At 35.8% G+C, this 17200-nt stretch overlaps 1 protein-coding gene across 1 annotated transcript; it reads left to right on the top strand.

Annotated features, from left to right (window-relative positions):
• The first annotated feature begins 5355 nt into the window (after positions 1–5355).
• Positions 5356–15321, top strand: LOC139121744 (amiloride-sensitive sodium channel subunit gamma-like). Its single transcript, XM_070686869.1, has 9 exons — positions 5356–5569; positions 5886–5992; positions 9139–9302; positions 9590–9682; positions 11389–11503; positions 12011–12089; positions 12471–12602; positions 12813–12888; positions 13585–15321. Exons 1-9 carry the CDS (start codon positions 5460–5462, stop codon positions 13738–13740), a joined length of 1032 nt encoding a protein of 343 aa, XP_070542970.1. The 5' UTR covers positions 5356–5459; the 3' UTR covers positions 13741–15321.
• Positions 15322–17200: the final 1879 nt, after the last annotated feature.

Raw genomic sequence — 17200 nt, forward strand, 5'->3', positions numbered from 1 at the left:
GTGCAAGTTAAGGCCATCTTCAAATCGTTATATATTAAACTGATAATGCGCCATAGGAGATATGATAGTACCATCGGATGTATACCCTTGAGTAATTTTGTCTTTGGCCAAAAATTCGGCTGTTTTGTGTTTAGTGTTCAGTTACGAATGAAAGCCTTTATAAAACTTCAATATCGGCACATCAAAAAGGACAGAATTTCGTAGGCATGGTAATGTTAAATCTTGTTTTACATCTGCACAGTCGATTGAAAATGTCAGAGCTTTATTTTTTTCCAGTAAATGTACATTCAGTTCCCGTAACCTATTTGAATCGAGTAGAAAACTTTTAAAAGCGACAATGAAGCGTGAGAATCAATTTTAAAATGTGTTTTCCCACTATTCATGCTGTGATGCTGTCACAATGTTGTTAGTTTAGCACGCTCGTCATTGCTTGGGTGTGTTTTTTGTCGTGACACCTCATTCTACTTCATTCCACTTCGTATTTACCTTTGGTACGCTAAATATAAGGTCAACAGAATGCTAGCATGACTCGAAACAAAACCTAGCGGAACAACAACTATCTTTTTCTGTAAACAAGAAACTTAGCAACCGTCAAAACTTTGCAATCTCTTTTGTCACAAATAATGCCGATAAGAGTAGGACCCTTAAGGGGATCGTTCTTTCTCAAGCTCAGGAAAACCAACCGCTTTTACCAACTAACCATGAAGAGATTATATCTCTGACTTATACATCATTTTTATTAGTTTGTACTGCTACACTGTAAAATTGATTCCAACGCTTCAGAGACTTGATAACTTTGGTCGCCCATTTCAGTTGTTACGCGTTGGTTTCTGATATAAATTGCAATATACAGTTGAAAATCAGCTGCACTGCCTCTAAGGCTATAAGGATACAGTTCAACCTACTGCATATCTGTTAAACCTTACTAAGAACGCAATATGGCACAAATTGCGAGCAATCGCTTCTGATAAACATCATCGATATCCCCTTCACACCTGCTTCGAAATGTTACGATCGTCTCAAAGGTTGTAAAATGCATAACAACACGAACGTCTTATCACTTACCATTAATAAATTATATCTCTGATTTAAACATCATTTTTATCATTTTGTACTGCTACACCATTTTAGTGATTCCTTCACATTTTGTTCTGTTGTGTCATTGCGTATTTACACTTACCACGAGCTTTACGATTATTATCCTTTGGTAAAATTAACTTTATCTTATCATTCACTGGCGGTCGGAAATATGTAGACCGAGACATTTCAGACATGTAAGGCGCGAATTATCGCTCGTGCTCGTATGACGATGTGTATTACTAGTATTACTCAATTTTTTGATGTTCGCGTATTTTGAAGCCCAAAATTTATAAGATATTTTCTGCATATTGACGGCCACAAAAGTAACTTATAATTTCTACTGCGAAGCGTACAATCAAAAATCACAAATGCGAGTTGTCCTCACAATAATACACTTATAAGTGATCATAACCGGTATTGCAACTTATCTTCCGTAACCAGGAGTACACAATTCAAACGTACTCTGACAAAGTTGCCAAATATTGTACTGCACAGCTTCAAATAGTCCATTGGCATCCCGTGCTCTCTTAAGCATTGATTCAATAATATAGCAATATTCGCACAGTCCCTTGTCCCTGAGTTGGGATAGGATGCATTTCTTATATCTGAGCCAGAGTATACCAAACGTAATAATTAGGCTATTCAGTCTGTTCTGCTTGCTTTTGTCCATTTTCAAAAAGTTCAATTGCGTTGCGAAAAAGAGCGTTGACAAGAAACAACATAACTAGAGATTAGAAACGACTGAAAGGCTCACTTCAGGGAAATCGGAGCATAGGTTTAAAATTTTGATTTTCACTTCTTAAGTGCGATCAAGGGCCCTTCACAAACGGTCGGAAAACGCTATTGTTGAAATGTTGCCCTTTTCCTAAGTTGCATGCATGCATACATGCAACTTAGGAAAAGGGCAAAAATTGTATGTATGTATGTATGTATGTATGTATGTATGTATGTATGTATGTATGTATGTATGTATGTATGTATGTATGTATGTATGTATGTATGTATGTATGTATGTATGTATGTATGTATGTATGTATGTATGTCTTCTCTCTATCTATCTCTCTCTCTATCTATCTATCTATCTAATCATCTATCTAATTATAATGATTAGATAAGTATGTAACTTAGCTGTTCGTGGCGAAATTATGGTCGGAGTAAAAGTCGTTTTTCAAGAATAAAAATGCAATCTACACAATCAATTTAAGGTAATTTGCAATATTACTGTTTACAAGAATAATACTAAGTATTTGGACATAATGTAGGATTTTGAATAAAAACATGAACTTGTTTTATTTCACAAACAGCTGTACAGTATTATTTTTTCCAACAAGACAAACTGTATTCATTGACAATATTATTGTTTTCGAGAATAATCATTGATACTTCTGAATAATATAGGAAGGCGAACAAGAGCAAAAACTTACTTTATTGAACATAAAGTCTAAAAACATTTTCGAAAATAACAGCTTTTGTCACCATACCATCCTCATTAGTGCAATGATGTAAGTGGGTATGGCGGTCATTTCATGATGCTGATGAAGTGGAAAATTCCTATTAGAAGATGTCCTCCATTTATTCTGCGTCACTGAATGTTAGAGAACCCTTCACGTTTTTGGTTTTCTCGATCAAAGTGTAAGTTTGTTCTGTGATCATCAGAATTTCTTGAGGCTACAACGTCTGAGTAACGTGTCTTGAGTATTCTCTATTGCGTCGCTGTCGCCTGTCATACCAACGTTGTTATGGACTGTGGTTACAGTAAACAATCAAGCTTCTTTCAGCAACTCGATTCCTTCCCCGATGTTCATAATTTCCCAGTTTTGCAGTGCTTCCGTGGACTTACTGGCGCCAATTGCATCACGCAAATCCTTGATTTACATCTACAACCCATGACATTAATGTTGTTGATGTCAACAGTTGCCAGATTGGAAGGATCTTTTCCAACTAAAATTGGAGTTTCATTCTTTAACACGATTGGAACTAATTTGGGAGAATTTGATCTCTAGATTGTTTTTCAAATTTCTCAAAAGTGTTAGTTGTCATATAACTGACTGTTGCAATATTACAAATTAGTCATAAAACATGTACAATGCTTAAGAAGGAAATCAGATGAGCTTACGTTTGCAGATCAAATCTACATAAGTTAACTATCCAATTATCCCAAGTTAGTTCCAATAGTGTTCTTTTTATTAAATTCTCATAAAAAACGTTAACCCCTTTGAATTACTATAGTTCTGCTTTTTTAAAAATAAAATTTTAAACGTTATGAAAGAACTGTCTCTCCTGATTGCCTTTTCCGTTTATTGTAATTTCGTTATGTCATCTATTGTCGGAGTTATTGATCAAATGGTTGATTGATTAATTGATTGATTAAGAGAGAGGGAGGAGGAGAACGACAGAGACAGAGACAATGTGAAAGAGTGTATGTACATGTATGTGTGAATGCATGTCCAATTTGCTTCGAACTTTCAGTTTGTTTAGAAAATGTTTTGAATCTGTCATTGCAAGTGCAATGGTCTTTATCTCTAAGTAGAGATCTTTATTAAAATTTGCAGGTGCTTATTCGACTAGATAGGTACGCAAACATTAGAAATGGAAAGAGACGTCCAGGCGACGAAACAGCACAGAGGCAATGACCATCGCATCAGGGACATCCTGGCCGAGTTCGGTTCAAACACCACGGCGCACGGTTTCGCCAGGCTTGTGGACGCCAACAGCAAGATCTTGAAAACCCTGTTGATACTTGCCTGTTGCTTTTGTTGGGGTTTATTCATCTGGCAAGCCACCCACTTTATCGTAAAGTACTATAGATTCGAAGTGTCGTACTCCATGTCTGTTGATTTCCGAGAACTGCCCTTCCCGGCAGTCACTGTGTGTAACATGAACCCGCTGAGAATGTCGGCACTTGAAGAGATCGATAACAAATACAAGAAAAGACTTGGCATTTTGGTCGATGAAAAGGAGAATCATATTTATTCCGACGAGGAATACAACTCTACAAACACCGACGAGGAATACTACTTGACCGATACTGAGGCGAAGGTGAAGTTATCGATGATTACTCTTGACTTGATCTATCTCTTTTGAAATTTCTATGACTTATTGAATGTTTGATCGAAAACTATATTCATCTTGGTTTTGCCCAAATAGCTTTATTGAGTCGTCACATATGCCAAAACTTAATTAAACAAAGTAGACAAAATATGAAGGTGATGTTCTACTTTTGCACATCTAGGTAACAGTTAGGTCTACAGAGATTGTCGCGGAGGTTCACAATTTCGCTCAGTTAGGGGGAGGGATCGGAGTACTCAAAATTTGATACAAGTTTTGAAAATCATAATATATTCCATTGCGTAAATATTCATAAAGCTCTACTTGTAGTCTCTGTCTGAATAACTTTTGTTAACAATGAATTCATCACACATGGACTGTTCACTGCAGGGAAATTCTCAATCGAAGATAGAAATGATGGTTTCAATGGTGCTTTTCGTGTTAATTCATGTCTTTTCGCCCAAAATTCAGCAGGCGCATGCGCGATGAGCGATGGTGGTATTTTGAAAGGTTAATAAAATCATTCACATGTACACATCAAACTTTTAACAAACATGATTCGCAGTTGAACAAATAAAATTATTATACAGCTATGGATTTAAACTCGATGCACATTTACCTTTACAAAGAGAGAAGAAATAGACGCCGAAAATAAACCGTATCGTCATCTCTGAAAACAAGAGATTTTTCAATTACTTACCTAAATTGTTACAGTTTCAACACATCGTCTTTATTTGGTAAACTGTCTCATAATCTTATGGAATAAGAATAATACTCTGAACCACACATTACAGTGGCTCTGCCCATACAGTGTCTATGCTCTGCCAAATCTAAGACGATGATAGTTATCCTGCCTACATTTATATGAAACAATTTAGATCCTAATGTAAGTGATGAAATCAAAAGAGAGAATTTCCAAGATAGGAAGAAGGGTATGTGATTTGGAAGATTATTATTGGGTATATTAATATTCTGTACAGATAGATAGATAGATAGATAGATAGATAGATAGATAGATAGATAGATAGATAGATAGATAGATAGATAGATAGATAGATAGATAGATAGATAGATAGATAGATAGATAGATAGATAGATAGATGTTGAGGTAGGTAGTTAAACTTAAGTATAAAGATAGGTATTCTTGGCAGGAGCGCATCATTATTAAACACATATTCGATTCCCCTTGTTGGGATTAATGGTTTCCCACCTTTTGCCGAACACTAACATGTCTCATCAGGGCTTTTTCGAACACTTCTTTATTTGTTGTTTGACTGGAGCCTAGCCGGTCAGTCAATTCACTCGATACCAACTGCATCCAGGATCCAACTATGTCGGATATAATGTCACTGATTCCAGCGGAAGTCCGAGCCAGAGTCGGTCATCAGAATGACGGTTTGATAAAGGAATGTGTGTTTAATGGCTTCAACTGCACTTCAAAGTAAGTTACAGGAGGCAAAACTGTTTGTAATCTCTTGACATCGAAACTTGCTGTTACAGTGTACTTACAAACATGACTGTACTTGGTGGAGAGAGAGAGAGAGAGAGAGAGAGAGAGAGAGAGAGAGAGAGAGAGAGAGTACTTTGAATATTTAATCTACCATCACATGTTATCCTTTTCTCTTGTTAGTCAATGATCTGAATGATGAAAATGTAAAGAGATTATTCCACTTGAATGTCATACACATGTCATATTTGATCAAAATTCCTTATTGGTGTCAAGCAAGACTTTCAGCTTATTTACTGTGTGTTTACAGAGATTTCATCCCGGTTATGAATCCAAGGTACGGAAACTGTTACTCTTTCAACACAGGAGCGAATGGCACTGATATCAGGCGTACGTCGAAACCAGGCCCTTCAACAGGTAAGCCTATACAAAGCAAAATAATATGATATAATAAATTATATTAAAACTAATGTGATATTATTGGTGCATCTCACAAGATCAATAAGTTGATTTTTCGCAAAATCGCTTTAATTCCTTACTCAATGTTCTAATACAGCAACAACGTATTTAAGAAGTTCTATGGTAGATATTGACATAATATCAAAATATGACAAATCTGTTACTAAGATGATGAGAGAGAGTTTTCCTAGCTTAGACTCATAGCAGTAATTTGGTACCTAGCTGAATTTCCATTAAATTACTTTGTCACTCAAGTTCAATCTTGATGGCTTTAGCATGCTAGCAGGGTACGCTTACCCATTCCGGACACCTGGTATTGAATTTGTCAGAGTGTTTTAGTCCCCACGGACACCGTCCGGGGGGACTTATAAGTTTGGTAATGTCTGTGCGTGCATGCGTGCGTGCGTGCGAGCGCCCGTCCGTCCATCCGTCGGTTGACGTAGATATCTCAGCGATGCCTGGAGTGATTTCATTCAAACTTAATTAAAAGATTACTCGCCATGTCATACATGTGCACGTAATTTTTTTGTGATCCGATCCAATATGGCCGCTTGACGGCTTATTTTATTCGGATACTATACTTTATGTCGGTGCGTCTGTTCAGGCAAATTTCTCAGCGATGCTAGGGGCGATTCCATTTAAAGTTGGTACATGGACTACTCCGATCAAATATGTCCATTTTGTTTCCTGTATTTGATGTTCACCCACAGGGTCTCAAGGATCCGCCCACAGGGGCTCAAGGATGGCCAATTAAGAGATAATAAAGAATAATGCTACGTCCACGGACAAGGGGCTCATGAATGCATATGTCTAAGACATGTCGGAACAAATTCTTTTCAAACTTAGTACAAGGATAGTACACTATGGCATACATACATATATTTGTTTTGGTTTGGCATGCATTATCAGTGCTAATTTACATAACTGGTGACTACAACGCTGTTTCTGCTGTGAGTGCGCCATATTTGACGAAACTTTGTACAGATGTTTGGTCATACAGAGTGCTAATATCACACAATGACATATGTATGTATTGTGTCAATTAATTTGCAATTTGCATACTTTGATGAATTTTTATAATTAGGGTGATAAGTCTAGAAATACTGCCACAAATGTAATGACACATGCTACAAATCTTCAGCAAACAGTCTTACAATAGTGTACTGAGACGCGTAGCAGTATCATGTAAATTAATTGCTAATATGCATATTTCATGACGTTTCTGAATTAGTGGGCTATCTACAGAAGTTCTCATTTAAATTTTATGAAATGTTGTGCAGATATTGATCTGTCGGTATTGAAATGAAACGCATTAAGGAATAAATAAATTGCTAATTTGCATATTTAATGAACTGTCATAATTAGTGCGATATGTCTATAAACGGTGCATCAAATTTGATGAATCGTGGTACTGATCTTGTTTTTTAAGTAGTGTAACGGTATGCAAAGATGTGCAGCCGTATCATATCAATTGATTGCTTATTTGCATATTTAATACACTTTCGTAATTAGGCTGATATGTCAAGAAATAGTTCAACAAATTTCATAACAATTGCTACTGATGTTGAGCTCATATTACTTTAACAGTTAATAAAGTCGTTTATCTGTGTCATGTCAATAAATTTTTAATTTTCCATTAAATGAACTTTCCTGATATGAGTAATAGGTCCTCATATCCTGCATCAAATTTAATGAAACATGGTACAGATGTTGATGTCTGAGTACTATAATAATATGTGAAGACATTAAGAAGTATTATGTCAACTAATTGCTAATTTGTATATTTTATGAACTTTCATAATTAGTATGATATGTCTAGAAATACTGCAGCAAAGTCGATGAAGCATTGTACGAATGTTAATCTTCCAGTAGTGTAATGACGTGCAATGATATGTAGCAGTATCGTGATACAGATGTCAATCTCAAAGAACTGTACTACTGTGTGAAGAATTTTCGAAACATCATGTCAATTAACTGCTTATTTGCAAATTTGATGAACTCTCATAATTAGTCTAATATGTCTACAAGCGCTGAATCAAATTTGATGAAACGTAGTGCAGATGTGTAATGGCGTGCACAGATTTGTTGCAGTATCATGTCAATTACCTGATTATTTGCATATTTAATGCATTTTCGCAATTAGGGCTGATATGCCAAAAATGGTATATCAAATTTTATGAAACTTGGTACAGATAGAGTGCTCACATTGCTTTAATGGTGAATTAAGACATTTATCAGTGCCCTTTGAGGGCTGTAATTTTTCCCTCCGAAATTTCAGCACAACATTTTACCAATTTTTGTGAATTTTTCTGTAATTTTTTTTTGATAATTTTGAATCAAATGGATATCACATTTAATTAGCTACAGTTTTTCACCAAAATTTGAAAAAAAATTGACTTGGCACATTTAATAAAGGTGACAAAAATTGACTTAAGTGCTCAAAGGGTTAATGACTTTTCCTGATTTGATTGATATGCCCATAAATGCTACATCAAATTTGATTAAATATAGTACAGATGTTGATCTCATAGTGCTGTAATACAATTCAGTGACACTTAGCAGTGTCATTTAAACTAATTGCTAATTTTCATACATAATGAATATTTTTTTTGTCCTGAAGCACTGCATCAAATGTATGAAATGCGGTACCGGTGATAATCTGTCAGTGTTATAATAGCATGAAATATGTTTGGCAACATCCTGTCGCTTAATTACTACTTGAGTCATTTAATGACCTTATGTTATTAGGGTGGCAGCCCAGATAGGGTTTACGTTTTCACCACCACGGAGCTCATTCTCGGCCATTCGTATTGTAGACTTTTTAATAACAGACCAACTTAATGTACAGGACTCTATCCTCGCTCTCCGAGAACTTGTAATCAAATTAATTATTAGCAAGTGGGCATTGTGTCATCAACGATGACTTGTTGTATTGTTTCTTGGACCTGGTGATTTACTTGCCTAGAATGATAACGATTTATGTCATGTTACCATCGACCGACGACATAAATGCAGTTAACTTTAACCAGATTTGGAAAGATGTCCAGTGATTAAATAGGATTAAGCAGTTGTAATACAGGTCAATTCTTCATAACTTTTTCCAGGTCTAGAGTTGACACTGTTTATAGAACAAACTGAATATATACCGGTTATTACCCAGAATGCCGGAGCAGTCGTTTTGGTGCATCCACCTGATAATGTACCTTTTCCAGAAGAACAAGGTTTGGAGTTGTCACCCGGATTCTCCACATCGCTTGGTGTCCGCCTCGTATGTTATTGACTTATTTACTCTATGTCAAATGCATAATTATGTGAGGCAATAAGCCAAAGAAATTAAACATTAAATATAATTACAACATTGTATTACCGCATTGCGAATTGAATTACACCGTTAAGGGGTCACTTATAAAATATTGCTTATACAGTTTTATTTGTTTCATAAATTCAACTTTAACTTTAGAATGGACAAAATGTGGTATTGTAGAAATCTTTATGAAGTTCCCCGTTTTCTGTCTCTATCTCTTATAAACGCCTTTAATGTTGCGCCATCTTTAGTCTACAATCAACCGTCTTGGCGGAAAGTACAGTGACTGCTTCATGGCTGGTGAAGTGCCCCTGCTCTACGAAGGCTACAACTATTCTGTAGAGGTTCGTCTTGCATAAGTTTATTCTTCACAAAACTCGGTAGACACTGGTAACTACCAAACTGAATGTAGTGTTAAAATGGTCAGTAAAAGTAGACAAAAACGTGATCGTTGGCAACATAAATATTCTTGCCTGAGGAGTTTCATTAATCATGCAAATGAACGACATCTTAGCACGCTAATATTCTACATTTATCTATGCCGATTGCTCATGATCTTTGATGAAGGAAATTGCAGCAAATAAAAAAATAAACGGATAAAGGCTGATAGACATACATCATCATCATAATAATAGATCTAATACGTGGAGAGAGAGAGAGAGAGAGAGAGAGAGAGAGAGAGAGAGAGAGAGAGAGAGAGAGATGTTGAAGTGGAGAAAATAGTTTTGAAGAATCTGATACATTCTCATATCTTCTTTTGGTACTGGTATAAAATAAATGTTCCAAGTAATCAGCAACAAAGCAACAGGGCACTAAAACCCAAGGAGAGCTAGCCAAAATAATTTCAAGTGTGACTTGTTGACTTTACCAGAGTTGTATGTGCCATACACGTGTACCTGGACTTCAAACGTCCCTTTCGCCTATACGCTCCAATTCGCCCTAAACCTCAACTGGTAATTTGAAATCAAACATGAAAGCTTACAACCAAGCCAAGTAATAGTATTAGCATATGTTTTCTTCATTCTTATGATTGGGAGCTTTACGCATTTTAAGTACTTTATCTGGAAAACTAAAGATAATCTTTCTGTACGGCAAATAAAACTAGCTTGGCCAAAAACACCGTTCCTATTTTCTCATCTTCCGCTGTGTAAAACACGTATACTCGAGGTTCTTCAATACACTACTAAGTCTACAGACTCCATGCCAAGATTCCCCGGCACAAACGCTGTAGGTTCGAAATCATTTCTATATGAAAAGATAACTTACTTCAGGTGTGAACTGGCTGTCAATCGGTGATTGCTCTGCAAATATCACGAGTGATATCATATTCATAAACATTGTGATCTTTTGTTCTACTTTATCGGTAGTTTATTTACTCTCTGGGGCGTCATAAGCCATTAATTCGGTAACGCGGAAATTTTCCGCGTTCAGGGGATTAGCCTAGATACGTGGTTTGTGCCGGCCAATCCCTCCTGTCTGAGTTAATAATCATTCTTGTATAACTGAAAAGAGACGATTGTTGTGATCGTGCTCGCTTTCTTAGATTGTGGCCTTGCTCATGATGCAAATTTCTTTGTGATGCAAGACGCATCCCTTTGACTTTTTAAACCAGTTGAATAAATGGCTGTGCTGCATATCTTTGCTTAAGACCATAAAATACAATAAAAATGCACTGATATGCTTCAATCATTCAATCATAGTAAATAAAATCATTTACTCATTTATTTGTGTTCTTGTTAGATACTGTGTACTGTTTCAGTGTTTCTCAATGACCGAGGCTAGGATAATTGCTGCGGGAGATCATTGCATTTATTGAAATAGAATTAAAAGGTGATTTAACAAAGTTCTAGTTATGAGATTACCTACTTAATAGTAAATGCTATTTTATCTTTAATGCTCAGTCGATAGGTAAATTGTAATGATAACTGCAACTCCTTCTTGGACTAACAGTGGTCTTCGAAAAGTTCAAAAGTTGTTTCATGGCATTTCAGGGCACTGTATAGAATTGATGACTTCGGTTTTACTCACTGAAACATATTGTTATCTTTAGGCATGTGTCAAGACTTGCCACCAGTTTAATCTGATTGCAGAATGCCAGTGTTATGATTCCACTTTGCCACACAATAATCGAACTATTCCTGCATGTGTTGAAACCGATAAAGGAAGTAAGTACAATTTCCAAAGACACTACAATTGTAGCCTTCCTGTACTTGCATTCACCAGCTATTGTATGTTTATGTGACAGTTTTTTCACATCAGGTAATGCTGGATCAAAGTCAGGCTCTTATCTCATCCGTTGACCCTTCAATTGATGGAAAAGTACTTAATATACTCGTTCTTCTTTCTCGCAGAATTCTAGTAATTACATGTATTGTCAACCATAAGAAACTCACTTACAAATTGGCAGTTTACAATGCAAATAAAAATAAAAACAATATTAGGTACATTTCGCTGTACTAAATATCCATATATTAATTTACAAAAGCAAACTTTGCACGATTTAATGTACTGGCGAGGCTGTAAATTATTGCTATTATTTTATAGCTTTCTCGATGCCTTTGAACTTGTAGATATCCACAATGTTGGATAATGGGATTCACCGGCATTGACAAAGCTAATATAGTTATGTAATGCCAAATAATGTCCCTGTACATTTCTTTTTTTATAAATAGCACCTTGCATGAGTGGTGTGGGTGAGAAAATGAAGGCTGATGTTTTGGACTGCAGGAAAAACTGTCACCAGCCCTGCAGGTATCACGTGTATCACTTGCTTGAATGCAAATTGTATAAATTGTATAAATTAAGAGGCAATATTGACTTAGAAGTGAATGTGGCAATTTTATTTAAATCAGCTTGGTCATCAGATAGATATACAATGAGCTTCATACTTTGATCAGAATAGAAACATTTTAGGTAATTAAGGCATGTGTCATGATCGTGTGTAGTGATGGTACAGCTTGTTATTCGTCAGGGTGAACAGTGTAAACAATGTCAAACAAATCGCATGCTGGAGAGAATATAATAAATATACATTTAAATATACCTAAGGTTAAACAATTTCCTATCGTAATATAGAAACAACCATTTATTATGAGCTGATGATCTTGCCTTGACTATAAATGTTACTTACAGCGGAAAGTCATACAAAGAGACAGTGTCAATGTCCGAGTGGCCGTCTGATACCTATGGTGAAACACTGTCTGATCCTCTCAGCGAAAAAAGTTGGAAATTCGGGCAGCAATTCTCTTCGATCGAGGAAGTGAGGTATGCCTGGGCTTATGTGCATCTTATGGCTAAAAAAGATGAATAACAAGAAAACAGTTCGGGAGAGGAAGGGCGAGAAAGTTGGGATAAAGCCTGAAATCAGCGTCACCAGCACAAGACTCGTAGAGTAATTTGTTCATTCTATTATTATAAATTATTGATCATTTTTATATTCTGGTCCCGTGTCTCTATCTCACATTTAAATTACAGGCGAAATCTGATCAAGTTAAAGGTCTTCTTTTCGGACCTGAACTTCGAAAGCATAACTGAGAACCCAACGTTTGATGTAAGTGTTACAAGATCATATTTAAAAATCTTGCCGATTACAGCATAATCTGTAAACCTACATTGTACCCACCAAATAGACCAGTACCCTCTAGCTTAATTTTTGTACTAGGATATAGAGGTGAATTGTTTTAGGGTTTATCCTGCGATCGCCCATTTTTTGAATTTCCTCATATCCTCATCCCTATGAGACAAAATTCAGTGGATCATTAGCTTTATATTCGGGCTTAACTACAGCTTGTCAAACGTGAGAGCAATTTGTTGAGGAAAGTTCCAATGAGCAAAATGAGAAAGCTTCAAATGAAATGTTGCTTAGCCAAGTTTCTCGTGCGCGGCGGGTTTTGAAATAAGTCTACATGATCAAGTTTTCTTTAAATTGGTTGAACAAGTATTCCTACCCTACATAAGTATCGAAGATTTTGCTTTTGATATTGATGACACTTTCTTCATATATCATTTCAAGAGACAATATCATTACCTTCAGGGATCTTAGATCCTGAATTGTATATTTTAAGAGCAGACACTAGCAAAAATTGTTAGTAAGACAAAGAGGTGGATTCACCTCGGATAAACGCTCATGTACTCTATTATCCAGGGGAAACTATTATTAATAGCAGCTTATTAATATTCAGGATTTCCCATTACTGTTATTATTGTATCCAGTGTATTAATTTATTTGTTTGTATATTTCTTTCAGGCTGTAGACCTTCTTAGTAACCTAGGTGGTTTGATGGGTCTCTATATCGGTGCATCTGTGATATCATTATTTGAATTCCTGGAGTTTGTAGGAAAAGTCTGTTACCTTTTACCAAAGTTATCGAGAGTATCGGCTGAAGCTAATACCGAGATGTAAATATGGTAACACAGTCTCGTTAAGCCCTTGATAGCTTAAACTACTGATTTCATGGAAGAAGTGATAGGCATATTATTAGATGTTTACAACTAATTAATTAATTAATTAATCAATTAATTAATTAATGAATTAATTATAGTCAAATGCAATTAATCGGTCAGATATTGTGGTGGAAAAGCTGAACTCATGTACAAGACAGTTTTTATAGATAAAAAAGTCGTCCCACTGGGGTTTTCATAGAGAAAGGATCGGCTTGTGTTTCTGACCTTGCACTTGTCATTTTATACAAGAGCTTTTTACAAGGCTGAAAGCATTTCGTTCAATCTTAATTGCAGCACTGTTTTACAAATTGCAAATCTTCTACACGTACTATTGAATTTGGTTTGCGTTTAAATTCAATATAAGTCTGTCATATGAAGTTTCATCGGTTTAGAAAATTGAATTAGAGCCATTTAAACTGAAAAAGGGGACAAGTTGGTTTCTTGTCAGCCATATCAGATACTGTCATATACACAGGAATTCATGAAACCAGATTTATATACGGCCGTTAGCCGACTCGTTTGCTTTAAAATTAGAGCAGTTGCTATTTATTGACTTATCCAAACCAGTTTCATTTTAGTAAGGGAAGTACTCCTAACATTTCTTATTTCCGAAAAGTTGAAAAGTAATAATAATAGAATATTTTCGTGTAGAATATAAGATTTGAAAGGTCTCTCTCACTGAATTAATTTGGGATGAATAACATTATCAAGCATTTCGAAATAACGTTGCTTATCATATTTGGTTGTGAAATGTGGTAAATTCCATCAATGAAATGCTTTTGCTTTCATTATTACTACAGATATTTTATCAAATCGTTGCTTTTCTTTACAATATAATATTACGGGAATTTCTGAAAAAGCATTTATCTAAGATGTATAATGTAGGTCGAAAATGAACCTTCCATATTAATCTTGTACAGTCAAAAGTATGTTTTTTTCAAATCTTATATAAGATTTATTATATTATCTCCTTTTCCCCTATCTTGTTCTATCATAATATTTAGACATTTTGTTAAAATAATTAGACGTTTACCAAACATGATATGTATTTGATATTACTTGCCATTGGAATTGCCAGGATGTAAAACAACTTAGACTTTGAATGTGTAAGTCACAAGTCTCGTCTCGAGACTGATTTGGAAATGCTTTTATTTGGACATGCCAACTATAAGACGTTTTAGAACTATATGATGGCTTATCACAAATCAGTAGGCGACACATTAACTGAAAGAAAAAACGAATGTTAATGTTGTGCTATTGTATTACAACGTTTACTGTGATTAAGTTGACGCTTACTTTAGAACTTCAGTCTTTTTATTGGTGACTCAAATGCAAGATGTAGTTCATTTTCTCCATTGAGCTTGAAGACAGCCTTAATTACTGTCCAGCAATCATATCAAAATGGAATATTACAACACATCACTCACCTCAGATGGCACAGAGAGGTCGAGGTCATGTAACTCATCAGGGGCCATCTCATTACAGATTAAGGCACTACTACATACCTTGTATCTTGCTTTGCAAAGAATTTCCTGAAATTAAAAGAAGAAACATATTAATCTAAGGACAATGACGATGTATGGTATTATGGTGCGTGATGATATGCTATAGCAGTCTGCCGGCTGCATTGTTCATTTCTGTGAGTGTATATTTCACAATTGCAAAATGAAATTATGATAAATCGAAAGATGTGTTGCAATATTGAGTGAATATATGTACTTATACATGTTTTATCAACTCAAGAATGTCTTGTCGAAAAATATATCGTTATTTTCCTTCGATTACAAGTTATGTAGAATGTAGAGGGTCATTTACGTGGCCACATTTACTGCTGGTAGATTATCCTCAGCCCTGTAATGTACACATGAATTTGAAACTTTGTAAGACTATGTGTTTGTCATCTTTTATTTTCGCTGTGTAAATATTTCTTTAATAAGGGAACTTGAAGATTGGCTGGAAAGGTTGTTTTTAGCCCTAAAGCATGGCATAGGTAGCTGGTTAGACTTGACGTTCGACTGAGTATTTTGATCGACATTCTCATGTATATGTACTTCATATTGTTTCATTCGCAGAAGTTACTTGTAACAATAGGTTCTTTGCCTTGCTCTGAACTATGATCTCACATTATTTTATAACTTTTTGTCAATCTACAACTTAACCCTTTAGTTTTGGTTGTCACTTTTAAGTAAATTTACCTGACAAGAAAATCGCTGACTAAGGATGTACGATCGGAAAAAATATAAGCGTACTGCGCCGATTTCCACGCAGAAATGTATCCATAGTAACCACGCGCGCATAGTGACGTTCCGAACGTTTTTGCGTTGTACAACATGTCGTGTGCAGGTAAAGGAAAATCGCGCCGAGAAAATGTTCAGCGTGCCCTCAAACACGCTGGAAGGTACGAGAATTCAGCAAAGAGATAAAAAAATGCAACATGACCGTAGCCTGTACAGCGTAAGTCAGAAGTATGACGTCTGATTCGCTATTCGTGGTTATAATTCCAATGATAGTGTCGCTGGTAGACCTACCGAGAATGGAAGAATGGCCGTCGCATTGTCGATTTGAGTGAACTAGCCGAAAATCTTGACACTTGTGTCATTTGCGGGCTTGCCTTTACGATTGTCATCGTGTATTGGAGAAACGCCAAGTTCACGGCCTCGGCTTCTGGCTCCACGTAGTGTGTGACAACTTACTTAGGCTTAGCCTGCAGCGAAGTCAACCTATTCCCAACCGATAAGCGTCACGGCAATAAATATTACGTCTGTATAGACTCTAAAAAGTAGAAGAACCTAAAAGTCTCTGCTTTGTTCTGTCATTTCCCTCTCATTAAAGTTTAATGGTAGGCTTGAATCATGACCATGCCTGGACAGGGCCACTGCAGGTAGCCACGGCAGGTCAGCAGCATTTGAAGAGCGCCCTCGTGCGACGAACCCGGGAGAGCATGGTTTATCGCCAGAACCTGTAAATCCTAGTTAGTTTTTGCAAAATTGTGAAAAATCGAGCTCGGTGACCTACTAAACAAAATGTGGTTTTGAAAAATTCACAAAAAGTGCTATTATTTGGCAAAGTTTTGAGAAAATTGACATTAGTAGAAACTATCAAATATTAATAAATTACCCTCTCCCATTCCTAAAATTTGGGGCATATTTGTTGCAATTTTGGTTAAAAATAAATATGATGACTTTTTAACTCAATTTTAATGTAAGTAAAATCTTCAAAGTAGCTTAGGTTTATAATTTCTTTATTCTTTTACAGTGTAAACGTGAAAAATGCAATCATGATATAAATATGAAAATGATGACCTGTTTTATTGATTTTTAGTGATTTTGTGAAAAACCGTGAATTTTTAATGTCATTTTGTAAAAAAACAAGCGCGGTGACCCCATGTTTTTTTCGCAGTTTTGGACTATTCACATATG

The sequence above is a fragment of the Ptychodera flava genome, chromosome 21 (genome assembly GCF_041260155.1).
Source record: "Ptychodera flava strain L36383 chromosome 21, AS_Pfla_20210202, whole genome shotgun sequence".
Taxonomy (NCBI): domain Eukaryota; kingdom Metazoa; phylum Hemichordata; class Enteropneusta; family Ptychoderidae; genus Ptychodera; species Ptychodera flava.

Coding starts and splice junctions, on each gene's coding strand:
- LOC139121744 (XM_070686869.1), top strand. CDS start 5,460: ATGTCGGATATAATGTCACTGATTCCAGCGGAAGTCCGAGCCAGAGTC. Junction 5,570..5,885: donor GGCTTCAACTGCACTTCAAA/GTAAGTTACAGG, acceptor GTGTGTTTACAG/AGATTTCATCCCGGTTATGA. Junction 12,090..12,470: donor AACTGTCACCAGCCCTGCAG/GTATCACGTGTA, acceptor TGTTACTTACAG/CGGAAAGTCATACAAAGAGA.